Genomic DNA, 24,190 nt, shown 5'->3' with positions numbered 1-24,190 from the left:
CTTGTAAAACATGTTTCAGCTTATCTGAAATGACAACTCAAATAATACACTGTTAAATTATTTTTACAAATCCAATTTCATGCAACCATGCTAAAATCAGTGGCTTATTTTTGCATGCAACCAAGATGGAAACAGAGGCAGGGCCTGATTTATACAGGGATCACCAGGTTGCACCCAGAAAACCAGTCTTCATTGTCCAAAGTCAACACTGAAACATGCTCAGCAATAGCATGATCACTTTCTCCTCCCTCAGTCTAGATTTTCTCATACCCTCTCCTTTTCAGAGTATCCCTAGTATGTGACAATCCAGTTTAAGGGAGGGGAACATATGGGAAGGCAATGGTTGGAGGAGATTGTCATATGGACAATGGATAATTAAGAGAGGTACAGGAAACTGACTATCCACATTAAACAAGATTATGCATGAGCCCTTGGATTTAGGGACAGCATTTCTAAATCGTGGAGTAATAGCTTCTCAGCAGTTAAAAATACTATATTTCTCTTTTTAAAAGGTTATAAAGTGGTCAGAGAAAGTGTTTAGCGAGCTGAAAACTTGCCTTTTCAACAGCATAGATTCAGTCTAAATTTTACTTTAGTCACATGGCCACCAATCACATCTGGGTTGTCGTTGCTTTTCAGTATCAAGAGTAGACCCATTTTCATTGGGACTGTCACAAGCAAGGAGGGAAGGTTTAACCAGAAGCAACTCAATGGGGGACAGGAAGCCACTACACTAGCTTTCTGGCAGATAGGTTGCTGTTACATATCAGAAAGGGGAGGAGGAAGCAACAGGGAAGTGAGCATGTTGCCAATGCACTGGCAGGAGCCCAAGACTGGTGTCGCCAATGCATTTGCATCAATGCTGAACTCCCCACTTCCTCACCCCACCATGTTCTCTTCCAGAAAGCAACAGTGGCCAAGCTGCTTCTCAGGTAGACATTATTCTTCATTATTCACATCCCAGGTGTTATCCAGGTGAGGCCTGTGGCACTCACAGAACTAGGTTCCATGCAGTGTTCAATGTATTTTCCAGTAGATTCACTTGGCAGGAGAAAATACCATTCTGCAGTTTGAGTATGGGGTCAATGTGATTATCAATAGCTGAAGTGGTACCCATGAAAATGAAATTTGGATCTCCTGCAACAAATCAGTATTGACTGCATTCTTATAGGCAATAAAACAATTGTTGGGGGGGGGTGGACAATGACGATTGAAGCAGACAGATCAGCAGCATTAAAAAAAACAAACTACTTTAACTATGTAATTTATAGGAACTATCTATCCCAGCTAGATGTTCATATGTATGGAGGCATGTGAAATCTGCCCCTGCACAACTCTATCCAGTAATGATGACAAGTATATGGCAAGATAATGCTAATTCCTAGTAAAGTGCTTTCCAGACGTCACTCTGCAAGTTGAATAGTAAATCTTTCTTACCCTGATGAAAAGGATCTTTTCTCCAACTCTGTATCTTCCTTGTGAAAGACGCTCCACACAAAATTTACTAGGGCATTTACAAGGAGGATCTTCAGAAATATGTTTGACCTTTGGGGGGAAAAGAGGGGGTAAGTTATCATTTTAAATTGTTTAGTGCACTACAGTACCATTAGGACAGATTATATTCAACTGTATCTTTCCCACCAGCTCCTAAACCAAGCACCTGTTCTTTCTTATTTCGTTGTTCTACCCATCACATCACTATTGTGCAGTATTCAGACTGTGCCAGAAATTTAGATGCCTTTCATTGGAGGCTGGTCCATTAAATCAACTGGGACACTGCTGCACCAGGCTCGGAATGTTCTCAGCCAGCCCCCACCTGCATCCCTCCTTGTTTACAAACCAGTCTAGGGGTGGCACTGTCTGTCAACCTCCTTAGTCTCAGTGTTGCTCTTGTAGAACTCAGAGTGGAAGCAGAAAGACGGGGACAAAACCAAAATTAGTTCCACCTTTTCCTGGCTCTGTCCTCATCAGCCTCCTTGCCTTCCTCCAGTGGCAGACATTGGGGGCTCAAATTTCAGCGGCACGCTGAGCAACACCCAAAATCCAGCACCTTCCTCCAACCTCTTGTGTTCCATTCTAAACTATAGTTGCAGCACCCTTTGCAGTACCCCTGAAGCTCCATGACTAGTGTGACTGAAACCGGTAGCACTCTCCTAAGTCCTCCTCTGCTTCCTCCTTACCGGTTTCAGTGAGCACCAGACTCCACTGGTACTTGTAATTAAATCCACCTGCCTCACTCTCTCACTCACTCCATACTTACAAAAAACTTACACAAACACCCATCATTTCCAATATCAAAGGACTGCTGCAAAAGGGGGCAAGGCCTCTCGTGGTGCTGCCTATCGCCCAACCACAGCTTCACCTTCACTCTGAGATAACTCAGCAAGCAGCAGTCAGAGACTGCAGGCCTCATTCCTCTGTGGAGTAACCTCACTGAAGTTCCAGCCTACAGTCTGGGAAACCCTGAACTTTGACTTGTATAACCTTGTTGCGACTAATACACGCAAACTGCTAGGTTCTTCTCCCAAAGGGTGCTGTGGGTGGGTGTGCCACTGTACCCTGAGGTATTAACGCTGATAATGAACACAGTCTATGAGCTCTACTCATGTAATGCTCCTCAGTTGTTCAGAAAGAAACAATCTGAATGTGATACTGTCCTGGGGAAAGTGCTTGCTGAATTAAAATTGAGTTGCTGTCCTTACATAATAGCATGTCAGGGAACTATGGAAGTGATGAGCCTGATGATGGTGTGGTGATGTGTGAGAGGGAAAGCTGCTAACTGCATTCTCCCTTTACTGCTTAAGTTATCCTTTTATATTGCATTCTTCCTATGATGAGTCCTATGTTGGTGTAGCAATGCATCACATGTAGGATGGCAACATAATGTACATAGAAAGCCAGATCTGGAGAATATAGCATGGGGAAATGTTTTTCATGTGACCATGTTTAAAATAATTTAATGAAAGTATTGGTGTGGCCTAAATCAAAGCTGCTTTGATATAACCCCACATTTGAATAAAGTGTTTGCTAAATATAAACCTAATATATATGTAAATCAGAAGTGAGAATGAAAGCTGCTAATTGCATTCTCCATTTACGGCTTAAATGATTCCTTTGCATTGCATTTTACCTGTGAATGCTGGTCTGATGAACCACCCATACCAATCCATTTTGGGAACCACTACTGTAAGAGATATGGTTAAGGTGCATTAACATTTGGTGTATCTTGAACTTGTTGGTGAGATGCAAGGAGCACAGACATCACTGCCAAAGAGCAGATCTGGTTGAGTGAACTCTAATTTGACATTCAGGTATTACTGCTATTTTATATCTAACCTTAACACTGACAAGTACACACATAAAATAATTTCCACACAATGTAGTTCTCTAGGAGGAAAGTTGACCTAATGTGTTGGTGTCAAATGAAGCAAAATGCAAGGCACACTTTCTAAAGATTTCATCCACCCCAGAGACCTTTGGAGATCTAGTTCAGAAGCCAACAGTCTGTGAAGCGAGACTGAGAGCATAGGAAAGATGTTGTTAGAATAACTACTGGTGAAAGATTGACTTTTACATTTTCTTAGAAAGGGTTATTTATAACATCACAGAGGGCTATAAGAAAGGCCTTTCTGGTCAGACGGAAGGACTACCGGTACTTAGTTCAGCATCTTGCCTCAGACAATTGCCAACCATATGTCTCTGTGAAGTTTACAAGCAAATATATCACATTAGGATGCTATCTGGTATATTTTAATAGCTTGCCAAAAGATTATAGAAATTCTTTGTGTTCGGGAAGTGTGTTTATCCTTCCTGTAATATTAAAATACCGTGCGTGTATGAAGTGTGCTTGACATTGCTACTTATTATTATTTATTCAACATATATTAACCTACTCACCATCAATATCAGGGTGGGATACAATCATGAAAATTTAAAAGGAAAACACATAAACACACAACCCAAAAAAACAGTAAAAAACAAAATAAACCTGTCTGGTAATTAGATCACCATAAATGTCTGCTTGGATAAGTAGGTCTTCCACTAGCATCAGAGTTGGGGCCAGTCATATCTCAAGAGGTAGAGCAGCAAAACCCATGTCAAATCTTACTGGACTGACCCATTTACTGCATGTCTTTTGCTTAGTCCTGTTTGCCACTCCCTTCAGGGATTTTCAGACTGAATTTTAATAAGTTTCATTACCTAGCTGAAGTCTGGTTACTCAGCTGTAGTGCATGATGTCACTTTAAACACCGACGGCTTTCACTGACTTAGGGCTCTTCAAGTGTGAAGGTATTTGTCTTGTTACCAAAATGGGAGGTTATGTTTTAAAAGAAGAATTAGTAGCTCTTTCTTTCTGTTAGATTGAACCAGATATGGGAGGCAGATGGGCTGTTCTAGGATATTAAGAGTTCAGAACATTGGGAGTACAGTAGGGTGGCCAGTTGTGCATTGCCAAAAATGAGGACACCACTTTGCATAAGGCATTTTTGTTTATAGACACAAATTCAGAAATATTTACTATACCTTTCTAAAAAACTAAAATAGACTGCATCTCTTAGTAGGGAACGCATCAGCGGCATGTGTGCCTGCTCAGTCTGCTGACTGGGTTGGTGGGCAACTTCAACTCTCCTGCTCTCCCTTTTTTTGGTTTCTTGCCTTTAAATAAGATTTGGACTGGATGGCCATTAAATAGAAGACACCTTCAATTATAGGATTGTCCTCTGGCAACCTTTCAAAATAGAGGAATATCCTCTGTAAAGTGGGGCCCATCACCACTCTGGATGCCATGAAGACAGTGCTATGTTGACTCCTTCTAATGGTCTGAACAAAGAACTTTCAACACTTGTAAATTTAAGCCTGGTTCTTCCCCCCCCCCCCATTACATCCAAGCAATGAAGAAAAATGTTCCCGACCTAGTACCTAAAATGGACACGTGCACATTCACCATACAAAGTCTTAAGACAGCAGGCACTGAAATGGGGGCATGTATTCTTCAGTCTTCAGCTGATCAACCTGATGAATTTCTTGATAATACTAAACTAGACATATAAATCCAACATCTTTTCAAAGGGAAATGGCATGGGTTCTCAATGATTGCATGAGCCCCTCCTTCTGTTCAAATAGCTTCCATTGCCAACCAGAGCCTCCAATCATTCCTATTCCCATGGGATAGATTTCACTACCCTCAAAAGGACGGAAAACACATGAACTGAGTCTCTGCATGATCAGTTTTCCAACAAAGATCTGCTGCATGCTGGAGGGTCTTTGAAGGAGAAAGGGGAGGCTCCCCCACCCACTATGGTAGCAGCAGCATCAAAACAATTCTTAAGGATTTTTCCCGCTTGCATTTTGCTATTTAGCCTTAGAAGAGCAACAGAAAGTACAAACCAAACAAGTCATGAAGCCTTTCACTCTGCTCTTGTTATTTCCCCAAATCCACAGCAATATTACTGTGAGGAAATCTAGAAAGAAGATGCGTTTTGGAGGCTGGGATTCAGTCTTGTGTAACTTTGTGCATATGGAGGCTGCTGTAAAATTTTCAACTATGTTAATTTACACCCGAGACGTCTTTGTTAGAATTGATAAAGAAGAAGAAGAAGAAGAAGAAGAAGAAGAAGAAGAAGAAGAAGAAGAAGAAGAAGAGTTTGGATTTGATATCCTGCTTTATCACTACCCTAAGGAGTCTAGTTTTATGTGTTTGCGTTTTGCTGATAGTCTGTAAATTAAAGGAGGTCACTTAAATCGGACTTCATAAGCTCTTTTTTCTCCTTTTTTCTTCACCCACAGGAATTGCAGTCACCTCTTCTATGCTTTGTCTCTGGCAGCCACAGTGAAAGACTTTGAGAAGTTAAAGAACCAGGAAGGGGAGGGGGGGATGCTAAACCTAACCAAGTTTGCATTTCAGCAAATTACATTTCACAAGCACTGTTAAATACACCAAATTCCATCTGTTCATTGTAGCTCAGGAGTGGCACAGGGGCTTTCAAGGAGCGCTTTGTAACTCCCAGGTGGCACATCCACCATGTGATATAGGAGTTGCCATAGCAACAAGTGCTTTTTTTAGAATACATTTTTTACTTTCCTCTTTAACCCTTGGTTGTTCAGAACACCGCCTATTCAGGACCAGTGTGATTTTTCCATAAAGAGTGAAAAGTGAATGTTACTGCATAGGTTAAATGCATCAATGAACTGCATTCAGCAAGTCTCAGGTTCAATCATCTTCAGCATCTCCAGTTAAAAGCATTTGGGGTAGCAGGGTTGGAAAGATCTTTGCTTAGGGCTTTGAAGCCGCAGCCAGTCACATTCATAATACGGATCTGATCTGATCATGTAACACCCCTTCTTACACCCCCTGCTGGCTTCCTCTCTGTTCCCCAGTCCAGGCTCCTTCTCTTGCTCCTTCTCAGTTGCTCTGCACCCTTGCCTCCTCCTCATCTCCCTGCTCTTATATCACAATATATCTATACCTGTGACCTTTGGTCTTCCACTTGGTCCACCTTCAAGTGTTCACACACTGGTATGTGATTGCACTGCCTTACAGCAGTGTGTGTATGTGTTTTAAGCTTATATCAGCATTGTTATTAGTCTGAACGGTCAGTCTGAGGGATTCCCAGGGACTTTTCCAGTTATTGGGTTCCAGGATCTGTGGGGGTTTGTAGGTATGAGAGCTTGCCAAACCAGTCCCTTTCTCTAGGCAATGGTTGCGGCTAACTAGTTAGCATAACCAAAGAAATTGCTCTGTGCCATGGAAAAAATGGATGGGCCTTCGCTCCCACACCTAGCTGCTAGGTACAGAGGAACAACTGCAAGAGTGGATGGGTGATCTAGGGAGAAAGCAGGTTGGAAGCTAGACACAGAGGCATATTTCTCTGTGCTACACACAAAACTGTGACTGGTGGAGAAGCAAGATCTTTTGGCGTATTAATCCCTCCATCTTATGCTCAGGTTGTATAAATATATCCTAAAGACACCACAGTCTCTGATGACCTTCATTCCAAGGAAACTAAACCTGGGTAAGTGCCTGGAACCCATGGATCCCCTCACTGTTTAGAGATTCATCTAACCAGCCGCATCAGCAGAACCCCTCCTTCCCCAAAGTCCCCACATACCTCCTGCAATTGGCTCTGGCAGGGTTGGGAGAGCTGCCTGAACAGCACCTGGCAGGAGGGGGTATTGTTCCATCTGGCAAGCTGGGATACTTGTACAGACAAAACTATTGGAAAAGTGTGACATTGAATTCCACCAGAGGGTTTATTCAACCAATTCATACTCATGGACTAGGCCCACTAAAATCTATCAGAATTAAGCTTGAGGCCACTCATTTCAACAAGTCCACTTTGAGAACGATTCAGTCAGATACAACCCACTGCATGATGTATCTTTCACAGGCTTCAGCATTCACAGGGTAGAACATCTGTGTGCTTTGAGCTATTATAAAAAGGCTTTTAGTCATGCTTTCTGTCCCTCATCCCATATTACAGTGGTGCCTCGCAAGACGAAAAGAATCCGTTCCGCGATTCTCTTCATCTAGCGGTTTTTTCGTCTTGCGAAGCTTAGCGGATTAGCGCTATTAGCTGTTTAGCGGCTTTTAGCGGCTTTTAGCGGCTTATCAGCTTAGCTGATAAGCGGCTTAGCGGCTTAGAAAAAGGGGGGGAAAGGAGGGGAAAGTCGGAAAAACTCGCAAGACATTTCGTCTTGTGAAGCAAGCCCATAGGGAAATTCGTTTTGCGAAGCGCCTCCAAAACGGAAAACCCTTTCGTCTAGCGGGTTTTTCGTCTTGCGAGGCATTCGTCTTGTGGGGCACCACTGTATTTCTCTGCTGAACTGGTTCTTCATTTTCACTTGCTTTATTCTTCTTTCCTCACCATTTTCTTCAAATACCATTGCTTACCTATATCCTTGCACAAAATAACCTACAAACCATATATATATATATATATGATTCATATATATATATATATATATATATATATATGAATTTGAATTTCCTTAGTGCAGAATGTAAGTGAGGAATAGAAATTACTATACTGGCTGGGACTTACTTCAAAGAGTCCTAGTTCAAAATGCATAGTGCCATTTAGTTGGGGAGTTGGCACCGTAGCTTTTCCAGACTATCTCTCAGTAAACCACTCCCTAACAAGTGCTATCAACCAACTTCTTGAAGAGCAGGTGTAATTATTATTATTATTATTATTATTTATTTATTTATTTATTTATTTATTTATTTATACCCTGCCCATCTGGCTGTGTTTCCCCAGCCACTTTGCGTGGCTCACAACAGAATATTAAAAACACGATAAAACGTCAAACATTAAAAACTTCCCTAAGCAGGGCTGCCTTCAGATGTCTTTCAAAAGTAAGATAGTTGCTTATTGCCTTGACATCTGATGGGAGGGCGTTCCACAGGGCAGGCACCACTACCGAGAAGGCCCTCTGTCTGGTTCCCTGTAACCTCATTTCTCGCAAATGTTACTTCAAACTGAGGGTAGTTAACGGTTACCCTTCTTTTATCCAGTGTATCAATATACCTTACCAAAAGTGGGAAAGGGAGACTCCCCACCAATCACCTGTCAAGAAAGATGTGTTGCGTGAGGCCTGATAATGCACACTTACCGCATCATCCAGAAGTTTCCCTGTGCTCTTTTTGCCAGGCGACTTTGAGGGGGAGGGGGAGGGGGACGGAAGAGGGGCTGAAAGTGTTTCTTCTTGCTCAATCTCTTTCTCCAGTTTTATTAATCCAGGAGGCTCCACGCCAAACCTTTGAATGCAGAAGGTTACCAGTGCTTACAAAACCAGTTCCAACAGGTTAAAAATAACAGTTACATTGCCTTATGAAAAGTGTAAAAAAAAACCTAAAATCATTATAACAGTATTTGATTTCACGCTTTACCCTAGCTGAGCAACACTCTTGGAGCACACTCTTTGCTCTAATATGCTCAGACCCTCAAAGTGTCCTTATTTTCCAGGGACATCCCTGATTTAGAGAAGCCATCCTAGTTTCTGATTTGATCCCAGAATGTCCCACTTTTCCTTAGGATGTCCCTATTTTCACTGGAGAAATTTTGGAGGGTATGGAGTTATCCAACCCTGAGCCGTCTGAAGGCAATCCTGTATAGGGAAGTTTTTTTAAAAAATGTTTAATGTTTTATTATGTTATTATACATGTTGGAAGCTGGGGCAAGCCAACAACATGTGTGGGGTATAAATAGTAAAATTATCATTTATGGAATGGGACATCCCTATTTTCATCAGAGAAATGTTGGAGGGTATGGGAGCTCAAGGTGACATACATGCTCCTCCCTGCCCTCCATATCAGCACAACACCCTGAGGTAAATTAGGCTAAGAGACAGTGCCTGCACCTAGGTCACCCATTCAGCTTCATGGCTGAGAGGAGATTTGAGCCCTGGTCTCCCAGGCCCTAGTCCAACCTCTATACCAGTGTTTCCCAACCTTGTGCTCCAGCTGTTTTTGAACTACAACTCCCATCATCCCTGACTAGCAAGACCAGTGGCAAGGGATGATGGGAATTGTAGTCCAAAAACAGCTGGAGGCACAAGGTTGGGAAACACTGCTCTATACCACACTGGCTAGTCTTTCTGACTAGCTTTTTTTTTTTTTTTTTTTACAGCTTTTGACTATATTACATTTGTATAAAGCCAGCCAGCTACAAAAACACAGAAGGGGGTTCTCTTGTCACTGTAGACAGTCTCCTATTTTATGGAAAACCAGTGAAAACTGACAGCAGCAGCAGAAAAAAAGATATACTGGAGGCAAAGAAAGGAAAGAACAGATTCTTCGCAGGAGGCTCCTCATCTCACGTCCATGAGCAGTTAAGGGGAAATGCAGAAAATTCAACGAACACCTGTAGCTCCATTTGTAGAAGCTGCCTTGTATCAGCTACTTGTCCTTCTAGCCCAGCATTGCCTACTGCAGTGATGGCCAAACTTGGCCCTCCAGCTGTTTTAGGACTACAACTCCCATCATCCCTAGCTAACAGGACCAGTGGTCAGGGATGATGTGAAGCGTAGTCCCAAAACAGCTGGAGGGCCAAGTTTGGCCATCACTGGCCTACTGTGACCGGCAGAGTCTTGGTTGTCCACAGTCTCAGGCAGAGGTCTTTCCCTGCTGCTTGGATATGCTACAAATTGAGTTCTGGATCTTCTGCATTCAAAACATGTTTACTCTTTCTGAGCTACAATTCTTCCTCTGATTGAGTTCCCACAATCATAAACAAAAGGGGGAAAGGGGGCACAAGAAGGGAATGTCCTTTTTTGATCAACCTTGCAGTATAGCAACAGGAGAATGGCTATAGCTTGGTTTTGCATGTGGAAGGTTCAGTCCTCAGGTAGGACTGGAAAAAGACCCCTACCTGCAATCCTAGAGAGCCACTGTCAGTCAGTGAAGACAATACTGAGCTAGATGGAACAATGGTTTGATTCAGTATAAGGCAGCTTCCTATGTTTCAATATGATGGAGATATTTCTTTTTAAAAAATAGCATTTTATAACCTTAGCTACGACCTGTGATACTAAACTGTGAAATAGTGATGTGATTAGGTCTGGATCCTCTAGTCCAAAACTAGCACTCTCTTACATTTTAAAATTCTACCCCCACCGCCCAATTTTTTAATATACTACTCAAACAATGAAAATAGATACGTTTTGCTGGGACATGAGAAGCCTCCCATGGTATAAAAACAAAAGACCCAATGCACAGAGAGGATTGCTACCACTATGGTTCAAATTTTATGAACATGTTTTTTGACCCTTGGAAAAAAAAATAGAGAAACCGACAAGTGAAATCATATTGGGTTGTAGTAGCTGCTAGCTGGTCCCTTCTGTTTAATGAAATATCAGCCTAGGCTGGAGCAAACACCTATATATATAATCCATTGACTTCCTGTCTGTCTGCAGATGCTGACAGGCTGTAAATCACTCAGTTCCCACTGGGCCCTGGCTCTACACCTGCATGCAACCTTACTCATCAGATGTAGCTCTTGTACTCTTTTAAGGAATGCAGATCCTTTTTTCCCTGCTTCTTTACACAATCTGACCTACCACATTTTTCATATTTCAGAGTAGATGGATTTAAATGTTTTTCCCGCTGTCCAGCCACAATCCTTCCTTCTCAGTTCAAAGAAACAAAACACAAACTTTTCCAGCTCCTTTAACGTGGTAGAACTAAATCCACACATGATTGTATATGGGTGAAGCACTAAAATGAAATGTAATTTAGAAGTCGAACGGACAACGCAAAATCCATCTACTCATCTCACACAATTAGCTCAGTCAGTCCTTCATGGCTTTCAGTGGCTGATATCACAATGCCATTTCCTAAACCACCTTGTATGCACGAGGGAATTTGGGGGAATGGGGGGTGCCAGTATTTCACTTCATGCCATGCTTTCAAGACTCTCAGAAGCAGCATGATTCTCAGAGAATGAATGAGGGGCATGTCTTTCCTGTCCCTTGAGTTATCTTATATGCGCCAGATGACTTAGTAGAGTGGTAAGGACATTGGCTGGTCACAAGCAATGACTGATCCATTATTTCAGATGACCCAAATATATCATCGTCATCGTCATCACCATCATCATCTTGTTACTATTTACACATCAACAGCAGCCCAATCTGACTAACTCAGGTATATAGCAAAAACAGCAGCAGTTATTGCTGTAAATGTTTCAACTTGCAGAAGAAAAATAATCCGATTTAGAAAGACCTGCTGGTTTCCTTGCCTTGGTTTAAAGATGGCAGACAACCATATTAAAGGAGGCTTGTTTTTGTTTGAACAACTGTCCACAATAAGCTCCTGTGCAGCCTCTGGTGGACATCTGTCTTGATCCTGGCCAATATAACTTTGCTGAAGCCATCATTTTCTCAGTAGCTGTTGCTGTCAAAAATGCAAATATTGCTCAGTTCTTCAAATACTTTTGCCTACCTTGCAGCAATCCTTCCAAGTTCGAGCAAACAAAGGCACACTTCTCTGGGCTGCTTGTGGAGGACTGAAAAAAATAAGAATAGACAGAAAGTACTTACAAAAGAGATATTTTATGTATCTGAGTGATGTACCAGTCTGTTTGCTGGTCCTGAACCTCAAGGCTTCAGCCCTGAACTATTGACACAGAAACACAATCAAATAAAGAATGGCTATGTTGCTGCCATCTTAGAAGTACTTCTACTCTCGTACAGAGGTGAGAGTGGTCTTTTAAGATGACACTTGATGAGACGCATGGATGTTTCACCTAGAGAGTCCTCTTTCTTGTCTCCAGCTCTAGAGTTGTATCTAAGGCTCCATGTGCATAATTTTCCTTTTCTCTTCATGTGCCCCACTTCTTCTCCAGAAGAGTGTGAGTGCTAGTTGGGGACAGGAGAGTAAAAGGAAGTTCAGTTGCACACACAGAAATCTGCTGTACCAGCTTGGGATATGGCCCCTATGGTTTATTCTTATGCAAATTTATGCAGATGATTAACAGTGCAATCCTAGACATTTCTACTCAAAACTGAATTCCACTGAGATTAATTAGGATTATTCCTAGATAAGTGGGCGTAGGATTGCAGTCTAATGGCTTAAGTAATAAAATCATATTATCAAGATTTTTTAAAATAAAAAATGGTGACTCCTTAAAGATGTTTTTAGATGAAAGAAAGGCTGTTATAAGCTATATTTTCAGAATGAGTTAATATAATAAGAGATTTTGAGGCAGGGTAGGATTAACAGAATTGACATCCTATTCATTCATTCATTCATTCATTCATTCATTTATATTGCATCAAAGATAATAATGACAAAAAATATTCTGAACAGGCAATGCTTCTTTCCACATGCAACCTAAACTTGTTGTTGAACATCAATAGATATCTGGGGCACTCAGCAGAATTGTTTTTTCCTGAATCCAAATAATATTTATTTGATGATATATACATTTTTGGGTACTGAGTGTTAAACTGAATGAGACAGTAGAATTTTGGTCTGTAGCTAAAAGCATGGGGGCAATGACTTTATTTAATATTCACTCAAATAAAACTAAGGCTTGCATCTGCATGAAACAAACAATCCTAGCACATCCGCAAGAAATGCTTACAGGAGGAATGGTAAACCTGTGTCCCTCCAGATGTTGTTGAACTCAACTTTCATCAGTCCCAGGCAGCATGACCAATAGTCAGGAATGATGGAAGTCCAACAACATCTGGATGGCCACAGATTTCCCATACTTAGAGTATCCTTATCTCAGATTTATGGTTGACCAAATACAGGCCATTTTCAAAACATATTGGGGGCATTCAACTAGAAAGGCAGCATATTGTAGATAGGATGTATTGAATGAATAATGATTTTGTCAGTTTAGTTTATTTATACGTAAAATAAACCCACTGAAATGTATGAGTCTATTGTGAGTAGGACTGGCGTTAGATACAACTCTTTCAAGGGAAAGAGTCATGATTAACTTCTTCATCAGTGGAGCTAACTGACAATATTTGAAAAGCAATACTTTAACAATCATCAGACAGCAATATATCAAAAATATTTCATATCTGCATTACATAGTCTGACCAAAATGCTCTAGTAAGATGGAACACACACATACACACACACACACACACACACACAACCATAGTCCCTTCACACATTATTAGTGTGTAATGCAATGCAAAACGATCTGGAAGGGCAGATCGTGAAGCTGAGGCTCCAATACTTTGGCCACCTCATGAGAAGAGAAGACTCCCTGGAAAAGACCCTGATGTTGGGAAAGATGGAGGGCACAAGGAGAAGGGGACTACAGAGGATGAGATGGTTGGACAGTGTTCTCAAAGCTACCAGCATGAGTTTGACCAAACTGCGGGAAGCAGCGGAAGACAGGAGTGCCTGGAGTGCTCTGGTCCATGGGGTCATGAAGAGTCGGACACGACTAAACGACTAAACAACAACAATGCAATGGTTCTCAAAGGGTGTGGTGCGCCATATCAAACAACCGTGTTTTTCTCTACAGCTGTTCCTTCTGTGGTATGACACAGGACCATGCTGAAATCAAGTGGCTCCCATCCCACAATGGTCAGGTTACAAATGGGGCAATTTCTTCTAAAAAAATAGATATGCTTACTTGTGTGGTTAAATCTATTAAATTAAGTATTCATCCATAGGTATAGTCCTCCATGGTTTGAACTCCACAAGATTTGATACGCTGATGCAATCACACCACAAGAAACCACAAAGTTTTGAAACATGTTGTGCGCTATCCAGACGTGTCCTATTAATTTATTTTAATGAGGCAGCATTTGAAGACTTGACATAGTATGGAATGATGAGACAACTGAACTGGCGAGAGACAGTTTCTGCCAGAGCTTCGCTTCTCTGATGAAAAGGAATGCGCTGCTGTGCAGCTGTTTCACATATTCCAGACACATTTCATGCATTTCATGACAAACAATTTGAGAGAGTGAAATCATTGTTAGAGCATGACAGACAGTGCAGGTACTAGCCAACTATTAAAAAATACCAAGTATCTGGTGAAGTGATAAGAATATGCCGATACGTTAAAAGCAAAATTGCTAGCATTCCTGAGCTCAGTACAGACACGGGTATGCATGTGAAACTTGGAGGGAGGAGTTCTATATGATACAATAAGTGCTGCATAGTATAACTGAATTCTTTTCTGGAAATAGAATTGCTGTTTACACACGCATTTGCCAAAATCATAATGGGTCTATAGCAATGCTATTAGTTCCATACTAATGCCAACTCTAATGTAATGAAGGAGTTACATGGGGCACAACCCAAAGCACTGCATCTTCTTAAGAGTTCATCATATTTTAGATGGCGACCCAACCGCTGGCATGCACTCTGGTGCAGCTGGTGTACACTTACAGCCTACAATAATTTCTCCCCAAGCATCAGTAGCAATATTAGTATACCGTCTGCATTAACCATTTCGTATGAGTCATTTAGTTGCTGCCTACACTAGTGGGGTTCTTTTGAAATCCACGGGACTGAGCCATTTGAATTAGTCCAAATAAACATAGAATTTGTAGTAAAATCAACCTGATTCATGGTATATTTATAATAATATTACTCCACAGAATTTACTTACCCCCCACCCATGAGCATGCTTTTGTTTTTAATCTGATTTTTATCAAGCTTTTAGGATAATTTATTGAATGCTGTCGAATTGTTACTGTTTTCATGTAAGACACTTAGAGGGGTTTTGGGGGGGGGGTTATATTAAGCAGGATAATTCTTTTTACAAATAAACAAAAGGAAACAAACATGTTCAGAAAGGTGTGTGTGAACATGGATGTTCAACATGCAGCAATGGTGCCAGCTGGAATTTGCCGGTGTCAAGGAGAGCAGTAAAGGGACCCCTGACCATTAGGTCCAGTCACGGACGACTCTGGGGTTGCGGCGCTCATCTTGCTCTATAGGCTGAAGGAGCCAGCGTACAGCTTCCAGGTCGTGACTAAGCCGCTTCTGGCGAACCAGAGCAGCACACGTTTACCTTCCCACTATGTTGCTGCCTGCTCTCCAGGTGAGTGGACTAGTGGTTAAAAACATGCCAAAACACAGAGGGCTGCGTATGTACTATAGTGTGCAACAGTAGCATGTTATTGTTTGCCTAGTTGTAAAGAAGGTTGGCCACTACAGATATAGACTACATACTGCTTTTAATAATCCAAGGGTTCTATAAATCAGGGCTTGGGGGCTGTGGCCCTGCAGATGTTTCTGGACTGCACGTGGTATTATCCTTGTCCATTGGTTGTGCTAGCTGGGACTGTTGGAAAGTGAAGTCCAACAACATCTGGAAGACCATAGAACTCCCATCTCTGCTATAAATTAATCAATATCCTTTATCCTAATACACTGTAATCAGATACAACTAACATAGTACTGTATGCATTACAAGTCACTGGACTGCTTGCGCACATTGCAAATTCCAACTGTGACATTTTTATCCATAAAAGTTTTAACTTTCACAGAGAGGCAGGTTCTGTGGAATACATTTCAAGCAAACCCCTGGAGCAATGATTGTCATAAACATGGCCTCTTCTAAATATAGTCCTAATCTTTGTTATATAGTGGTGTTGGTGAAGAAGATTACCTACTACTACTGCTACAACTCCTCCTTGTTGCACTTTCACCTAGTGCCAGTATGTTACACAGAAAATAAAGTTTCCTTTCCTGTCTGTATTTCTTCAGGAATCCATATTATCTGGACGTGTCAGCAGGAGGAAGGGTCAGAATGTACTTGAGGGAAACTGTGTGGCAATAAAGGAAAAGGAAAGGTTTGGCTAAGGTTGTTCAGAATGGATTGGTCAGATAATGTGAGTCAGAGAGGAACTTGTAGAGCTGTTTGTGAAGGAGGAATGGGAGGTGAAGATGTTGGGAGGGGCTGTGTTTCTAAGTCTAAGATACAATCCAGAAGATAGAAAATAAAGAAGGCAGCAAATAGAGGATACGGTACTTTGTGTAGTTTTTCTACTCCCAAATCATATTTCTGAAGTTGATATTTCCCCAATCTTTATCAATACTTAGTTGATCCTGGCTCATCCTACACACATTGCTAATGTTAATGGAGTTGCTACAGCTCTTTTTTTGTAAAATTTCGTGCATTGAGCCCTTTCTTCCACCCACTACACCCCCAACTTCAGTAAAATTGTGTGCCAATCTTCTACCGCCAGTGATATGGCAACCTAACACTTCTTTCACTGTGCACTATTCCAGGTCCTCACCTTTAACACTCTTCATTTTTGTATTGCTTCTTGTTTACTGTGATTCTGTCTCCATTATTTCACTACTAAACAGAAATCTAAATTACCAGCTTCTATGTGGATTTGAGAGAGATCATCTAGTGAGAATTACTAAACACAGATATCTGACTCCCACAGATTGTCTAGTTTTCTCTGAAAGTAGGAGTAAGCATAGTAAGAATCATATAACTTTTTTAAAAAGATTGATTTTCATAACTACACAACTTTTGTCAAAAATAATACTATTTATGCAATAACAGAATGATACAAAAATACTTTTAAAATCTTCAAAGTGACAAATCACATACAAAAATGTGGATATTTTAAACAAACTGGGGGGGGGACAGACAGAGGAAAAAACTTTTCCTGATGCAACGGGCAGTGGGATGTATTCAGTCAAACAGTCTGAAAAAATTCACACATATTTTTCACTTTATTCGAACTGAATCATAACAGCAGTGGAACTTATGCTACACATTCATGCTCAGTTCAATGAGACTTGCCCATGTATATGGATATAGACTGCAGCCTCAGTCAGAAACACCTTCAGCTGGATTGGGGCCTTTGTCTCTTAGGACATGAAAGAATAATGTAAATATAGTCATCCAGTATCTTTAATTTTTAAAGCAATATAAATCAAGAAGTTGAATATGCAGAAAATTCTAGAGTATCCAAACAAAGGATGAATATAATATACTGCTGCAAACAGTGGCTTGCTTTAAAGATTAAAGTTGATTAAGTTTTTAAGAACATGTGTTGCATCAAAATAAGTCAGTCACACACCTATGTATGTCATATAAATGCATAAGTGTATGTATGCTAGTGTCACAAGCACTGAGGATGGAAAAATATACATGTCAAAACACTCCAAAAACAAACCACACATATTAGCATGCTAGTATAACTAAAGGCAAACCCTTTTCTTGCTGCATGGAGTCTTTGAAGAAAGAGGTGAAGTGCGTTCATGGCTTCCAGATCCTATAACCATTCAATAATATAGGACAGTCATATTCATCGAAAATGAATTGCTCAGAAGATCTCAATAATACAGTGAGGAAGCCAAACACCCATTTGTCCTCTGTCAAAACACTCCTATTGTGGTTAGCAGGAGTTTAGGCTGCACGAAGCAGTCCATGGAGAACTATAATAAGAATGCAGACTACTGTTAGAATTTTGCATTGTTCACATAGGCACTCTGGATCAGATGTCTGACTCACATTTGAGGAAGTGGTCTTTGGAAACTACTGAGATGTCCATGTTAAAGATTGGATTAGCATCCCTTTAAGGAAAAAATGGGAAGATGCTCAGGAAAAGCCCCATAATGGACTTCAGAATTGTTCCGAAGACCCAATCGCTGATCTGTCTGCCACTTAGGTTATACTAAGGGCTTTTGGTGTGTCAAACTTCTTATCATCTTGAGTGGGGTGGGAGGCAATGGGCAAGCCAGAAGACCAGGGTCACCAAGAGAAAAGGAGGCAAGGTATGGAGCATGCAATGGGATGCATTGCTTTCTAACCAAAGCAGGATTGTGACAGGTCTGTCAATAAGTCTCTGTTGCCCTTCATGTCTGGTTTGCCTCCCATGAAGGAGCAGGATGCACTTTGTTGATAATGGACTTTACACATTTTCCACCTTCTGCCTCCAGGGCATTTTCCTCTGCTCCCCCCTGAAATAATCCACTTGGGGATCCTAGGAATGGGCCAATTGGAGGTCCAGAGGCCTTTGTAGTGGAAACAAAAGGGTTTCATTTCCCTCTATAATCCATATTAAGACAATTCAGGGTGGGGCTGCCCTTAAATGCTGAAGAGCTCAAGAGGATTTTCACCCCTCCCCCTTAAGCAGAACTGTGACCATTTTTTAAAGTTAAATTAAGCTTTTAACTTTCTTTTTTTTAAAAAGGTCCTCTGCTTTAACACCAACAAAGAAGCACTGAGGGCTCTTCAGTGCTCCACAATCAGCATGTTGACAGTTTCACTCCTTGCAAAGTTCAAGGACCTAGAGTAGAAAAACAGACACACAGAAAAACAAGAGAAAGCAGAGAGTACATATAAACCGAGAGACAGAAAGGTACAAGGCTTTGTGGGGAGCCAATTGATCCAACTTGGAGTGTTTTGTTTACATTGCAATTCAGCTCCAGGAAGGGTAAAATCACCTCAGTCCTCCTTGTTATTCAGACTGTGCCCAAAGCAGTTGCACACCTCTAATATTGACTATTTTTCATACTTAGCCCAGTTATATCCCACTAGTATATACTGTATCATACTGCGTGTGGAATAGAACATATCAGAAAGCTTCTGTACCTGATTTTCCCCTGCATTTTTTCCCTTTCTTGGTTTCACTGGACAACCACCCCCCTCCCCACAACATTGCATTCACAACCACATATATAAACCTTGGGTTATTTTCAATAAGTACACATCTGTATTGGGCAAACATCAACAGAATACTTCTGCAGGTGGGGTAGGCCTCTTTGTGAAGTGGAAGAGCCCCACCCAATATAAGTAAAGTAAGTTTGCAAATGCCATGAACCAATAAACCAGCCTTTCTCAACCTGTGGGTCCCCAGATGTTGTTGAACTACAACTCCCATCACCCCTAGCTAGCAAGACCAGAACTCAAGGATGAAGGGAGTTGTAGTCCAACACCATCTGGGGACCCACAGGTTGAGAACTGCCGCAATGACACAGAACTTCAGTTCTGTCCTGCATCACAGAAGAGCAATAGCACATTTTGCCTATTTCTTTCACAGAAAAAAAGAAACATAATACAGGATCCAAAAAAAATTGTGTGACTAGTTCTTTGTGCCAAAGGGGGCTTGGTACTTGTGTTTCTGAAAGAGAAGCTGCCCAGATACCATGGCAAGCCTTTTAAAGAAAGAAAAAAACCTGAGAGGGGTTTCAAAAGCATGGGAGGGGGTTGCTGTCAAAGGAAGCAAATCAGAAGTCCCACAGGGCATGCCATAATGTTTTAAAATAACGTGAACTGGAGTTTTCCCCCCCAACATAATGAAAATCAAATGCTGCGAGGCCTGTTTCCAGACAGAGAGGCCTGTAAGCAGCACATTTACAATGCCCACAAGAAAACTGACCCGGTTCACAGAACTTGTTTGTGTTATCACTCTTCCCAAGGTACCTCTTGAACTCGCTTCAAACTTGACTTGCTTTATACACTCAAGGTGCAACTCAAATTAAAAAGCACCCTGGATAAAAAGGAATCCTGATTCATCTCTGACTCATTACACAACAGGCAGCGTTCCTAGTGTGACCCGACAATAACCCCATGTACTGAGCAAAGGAGTGAATCGAAAATACCTTCTTCCAGTGAAAATAAACACAAATGAACAACCTCCAAAGAAAGAACTTCTGAAAGCAAATTGACTGTGTCTCTCACAATGTAAACAACCCTAGAACTACTCTAGAGGTACATTCTTCTGATTGCATCTTCTGGAAGAGATTATTTCCTAAGGGCATATAACTCTGTCTAAGTATATTGGACTGGTTTGCACAACATGGTCAACCAAACTGTGGTTTACCAAAAACCCGACAAACCTCCTGGAAAGGCGTTAACAACTACTTTGCTCCTTCCTGGGCCTTTTGGCTGCAACACCTAAAACTCATGGTTTGTGAGAGACTTCAATAATGAGCCCTGGTTTGAACGATATGCTAAGCCAAATCTTGACTTGGCTCAGTGTGGCATGGCAGTAAAAAGGAACGGGGAAGGGCAAAGGGCCTGCTAGTCACCATCAGTAAACCATAGCTTGGCTTACTGTGTTGTCACTGTGAAATAGTGGGTCACATTTCCTAAGTGCAGTAGGGTTGATCTGAACCAGCCATATTAACATAGATAAGCATCAGGCCATTAAACATGTTTCTTTCTGAGCACGTTGCACACATATGTACGGATCACTTTTACTGCTACCAAACCTTACTGCACAATTTTTAACCTACAGTATTATGATAAATTAACATTAAGTGGTATTCATCTAAGCATTACTCAAAGTAGACCCCTTTAAAATAATAGGGCCAACTTAGCCATGGTCATATATTTAAGTGGGCCTATGCTGAGTAAAAGGGACACGGGTGGCGCTGTGGGTTAAACCACAGAGCCTAGGACTTGCGGATCAGAAGGTCGGCGGTTCGAATCCCCGCAATGGGGTGAACTCCCGTTGCTCGGTCCTTGTTCCTGCCAACCTAGCAATTCAAAAACACATCAAAGTGCAAGTAGATAAATAGGTACCGCTCCGGCGGGAAGGTAAACGGTGTTTATGTGCGCTGCTCTGGTTCACCAGAAGCGGCTTAGTCATGCTGGCCACATGACCCGGAAGTTGTACGCCGGCTCCCTTGGCCAATAAAGCAAGATGAGCACCACAACCCCAGAGTCAGCCATGACTGGACCTAATGGTCAGGGGTCCCTTTACCTTTACCTTTTATGCTGAGTAAAACCTAGTTGAATACCACCCGACTCAGCAGAAAACCATCAAGCAGTAGTGATTGTGTGCTCCAACAGTGGCGCAAGTTGTGCCTTTGTGCCGCTGCCATGACACTGAAGTCCTGTTAGGTTTGCCAAATCCCCTGTTGCTAACATAAAGTCACATAGGCCTACCAATCTGTGATAAGACAGAATACCAGACTGGGTGCATCCACAGGTAGTCGTCGCCCCACTGATGCCAAATCAGGGACAGTTTGTACCGGATTGTGGGTGGAACTGCTACTGCAGTGACAACTGGCCTGTCCCACAACTGTCACGTTGCTAACTTGTCTGCATCTACCTCATGGGTTGAATTCTCAACCACAACTTTGTGTATTCAGGGCCTCCTCAACGTCTTTACCCAGATTATGGAACTCTTTGGCCTGCAAAGTGCAGTTGCCTTCCTTCCTCACCATTTTTGTTATTGCTCTTTTAAACTGCTGGTCCTGCCCCCTCATGGTGGAACCGCTTTATGTATTTATGAAATTCTAATGTTAAATGTCGTGAGGACACCCCTTTGTGATGCCTTTACAATAAAAAAATAGAAAAATAATCCAGAAGGTGAAAGTCTTTTACAGAAAAGTCAAAACAGGAGGGCAAATGGAATATTAGTGTTTAGTTGTTTCCAAAGCAGCAGGAACTGGGTATTGTTTATATATATATGAATGAAAGAAAGAAAGAAAGAAAAAACAAAATATAGTAGGAAGCAAACATCAAAAATCAGGTGCACCAAGGTGCTCAACAAACACTTGGCCAAAGAAGGAAGAGAGAACAAACATTTGCTATGCCCTTCACAATTTACACTGATTTTTCATACCTATTTGTCTTACTAATCATGAAAAAGCTGAGTTGCCCTGGCAACCACCACATTGCCAGAACTATAAAGTCACAAAGATACAAAAGTCTTTCATAAGGCATTGCAAATACCAGTATTTCAAATATGTCATGTGTGGACATATTTCACAGCACTATTGAAAAGAGTCTTTCACATTTTATTTTATCCTTCACTGTCTTTTATTTGTTGCATGTGTGGGAAGTACATCGCCTAACAGGCGAATAGAAAGGCTTCTAATACAATTATTGCCATTTTTCTTCATTTAAATTGCACTAGCATCAAAAGGGATAACAAGTCTTCCCTTTAACAAGTATTCAGTGAAAAGTATGGGGAAATGGAAGGAAACTGATTATTCTTCCATGTCTAAAGGTATTCAATCAAAATATAATTTATTTAATTTCAGGAAATGAATTCCAGTTAGTTTCCCATCACACCCTTGCCCTGACTTGCTAGGCAAGTAAAGGATTTCATAATGTTGTGTGTTGAAACACGTTCTACCTCATTTTTTGCTGTGTGAAAGACCCAGCAAGGTTATGAGAGATTGACTATAGGTTCCATCCTGCCATTTGGATTATTCATGCTTCCTCTTGTCCTGCCGCTTTCCCACTGGGAAAACCACTCTTTAGTGCTCAGTCGGAGCAAATGGCAATTGATAAATGAAATCATGTGCTGACAGGGTTTTTTAAAAAAATATTTTACACAAAGAAAGGGGTGCCTTGCTGGCAGCTTGCAGGCTGGAAAATAATCCAGTACATAGCCGTAAGAAGATAACTTATCCATGAGATTCAGTCCCGAGGATCACGTTTTCTAAAGGTAAAGGGGCCCCTGACCATTAGGTCCAGTCGTGGCCGACTCTGGGGTTGTGGTGCTCATCTTGCTTTATTGGCTGAGGTAACCGGCGTACAGCTTCCGGGTCACGTGGCCAGCATGAATAAGCCGCTTCCGGCGAACCAGAGCAGCGCATGGAAACACCATTTACCTTCCCGCCAGAGAGGTACCTATTTATCTACCTGCACTTTGATGTGCTTTCGAACTGCTAGGTTGGCAGGAGCAGGGACCGAGCAACGGGAGCTCACCCCGTCATGGGGATTCGAACCGCCAACCTTCTGATCGGCAAGTCCTAGGCTCTGTGGTTTAACCCACAGCACCACCCTAGGTAGCTGTTATTCTATGGGATTACACTCTACGGCCCTGAAGCTTGGTTGGGGGACGGGGCAGAGGTTCAAGTAGGCCAACTTTGTAACTGAGGTGGATTTCCAGAGTTGTGTGGTAGTGGGAAAGCCCTGGCAATGCACAGATGTGTGTGGCACAAGCTCTCTAAACATGTAGCTGTGCAACACCAGTGCAAGTAGTCGGTTGAGAAAAAACTGTCCCCTCATTCACACACACACACCCAGCCCCCAAAGCAGTAATATTTCTTTTTCTCAAAAAAACTTGTGTGAGTCGTTACTTGTGCAAGTAGCTGTGCTAACTTCATCGTAATGACTTTGACCGGAGCAGAGCAAGAGGCCGTCCAACTGGAAGACTTCTCGACACATATTTCACAAAGGATAGTCACTGGGAACAGTGGCTTGGATCTGCCATTCATATTAAAAAGGATATCATCACATTAACACTGTTTTGCTGGAGTGGTCTAGTCATAATGCCTCATGCCAACACCCAAAAAACTAAAAAATGAGCATTTTTAGCTGTTAATTAGCTGTACATATTTGACTGATTTTGATTTTTGAGTGGAGGACATGTTTACTTGGGCAGTATATAAATGCCTGGAATATATGTAATAAAATACATTAATAATTATCACGTAATGATGATGATAAGTAATATTAGAAGCCAAGGACAGAATGAGGATAGCACAATCTTCTCACATATTAAAAATGCAAGGAAAAGAATGTTGAAAAGGAAGGCAAACAGATCAGTTGCAATCCAGATAAGAGCTGCACACACTGAAAAACCTTTTGAGCAGTGGAAAACAGAAGCCTCTTGATGATAGCACAGTGAGTTCATTTAGTGCTCCAGCAGACTTGTCTTCCATCACAACAGCTTTTCACTTTTTAATTGATTCCAAGTCCAACCCAACAATTGATTCTCTTCATCTCCGGCTGAAAGGCAATCTTGAGGCAAAAGGTTGTCCTAAATTTTGTAT

The 24,190-nt window shown here is 41.6% G+C and overlaps 1 protein-coding gene across 5 annotated transcripts in view; it reads right to left on the bottom strand.

Moving 5' to 3' along the window:
* The window catches only part of GAS2 (growth arrest specific 2), a 118,451-nt gene that overhangs the window by 35,330 nt on the left and 58,931 nt on the right, over positions 1-24,190 (bottom strand). For all 5 annotated transcript variants that reach the window (XM_081836013.1, XM_081836010.1, XM_081836009.1 and 2 more), the window contains 3 exons: positions 11,942-12,005; positions 8,614-8,758; positions 1,438-1,545 (listed from right to left, as the gene is read on the bottom strand). In XM_081836013.1, coding sequence (XP_081692139.1) covers positions 1,438-1,545; positions 8,614-8,758; positions 11,942-12,005 — 317 coding nt within the window. The remainder of the gene's footprint in view (positions 1-1,437; positions 1,546-8,613; positions 8,759-11,941; positions 12,006-24,190) is intronic.

This window comes from Podarcis erhardii, assembly GCF_964252035.2.
Source record: "Podarcis erhardii genome assembly, chromosome: 1".
Classification (NCBI taxonomy): domain Eukaryota; kingdom Metazoa; phylum Chordata; class Lepidosauria; order Squamata; family Lacertidae; genus Podarcis; species Podarcis erhardii.
Note: the sequence above shows the minus strand (reverse complement) of the source record. Positions and strands in the feature narration are given on the sequence as shown.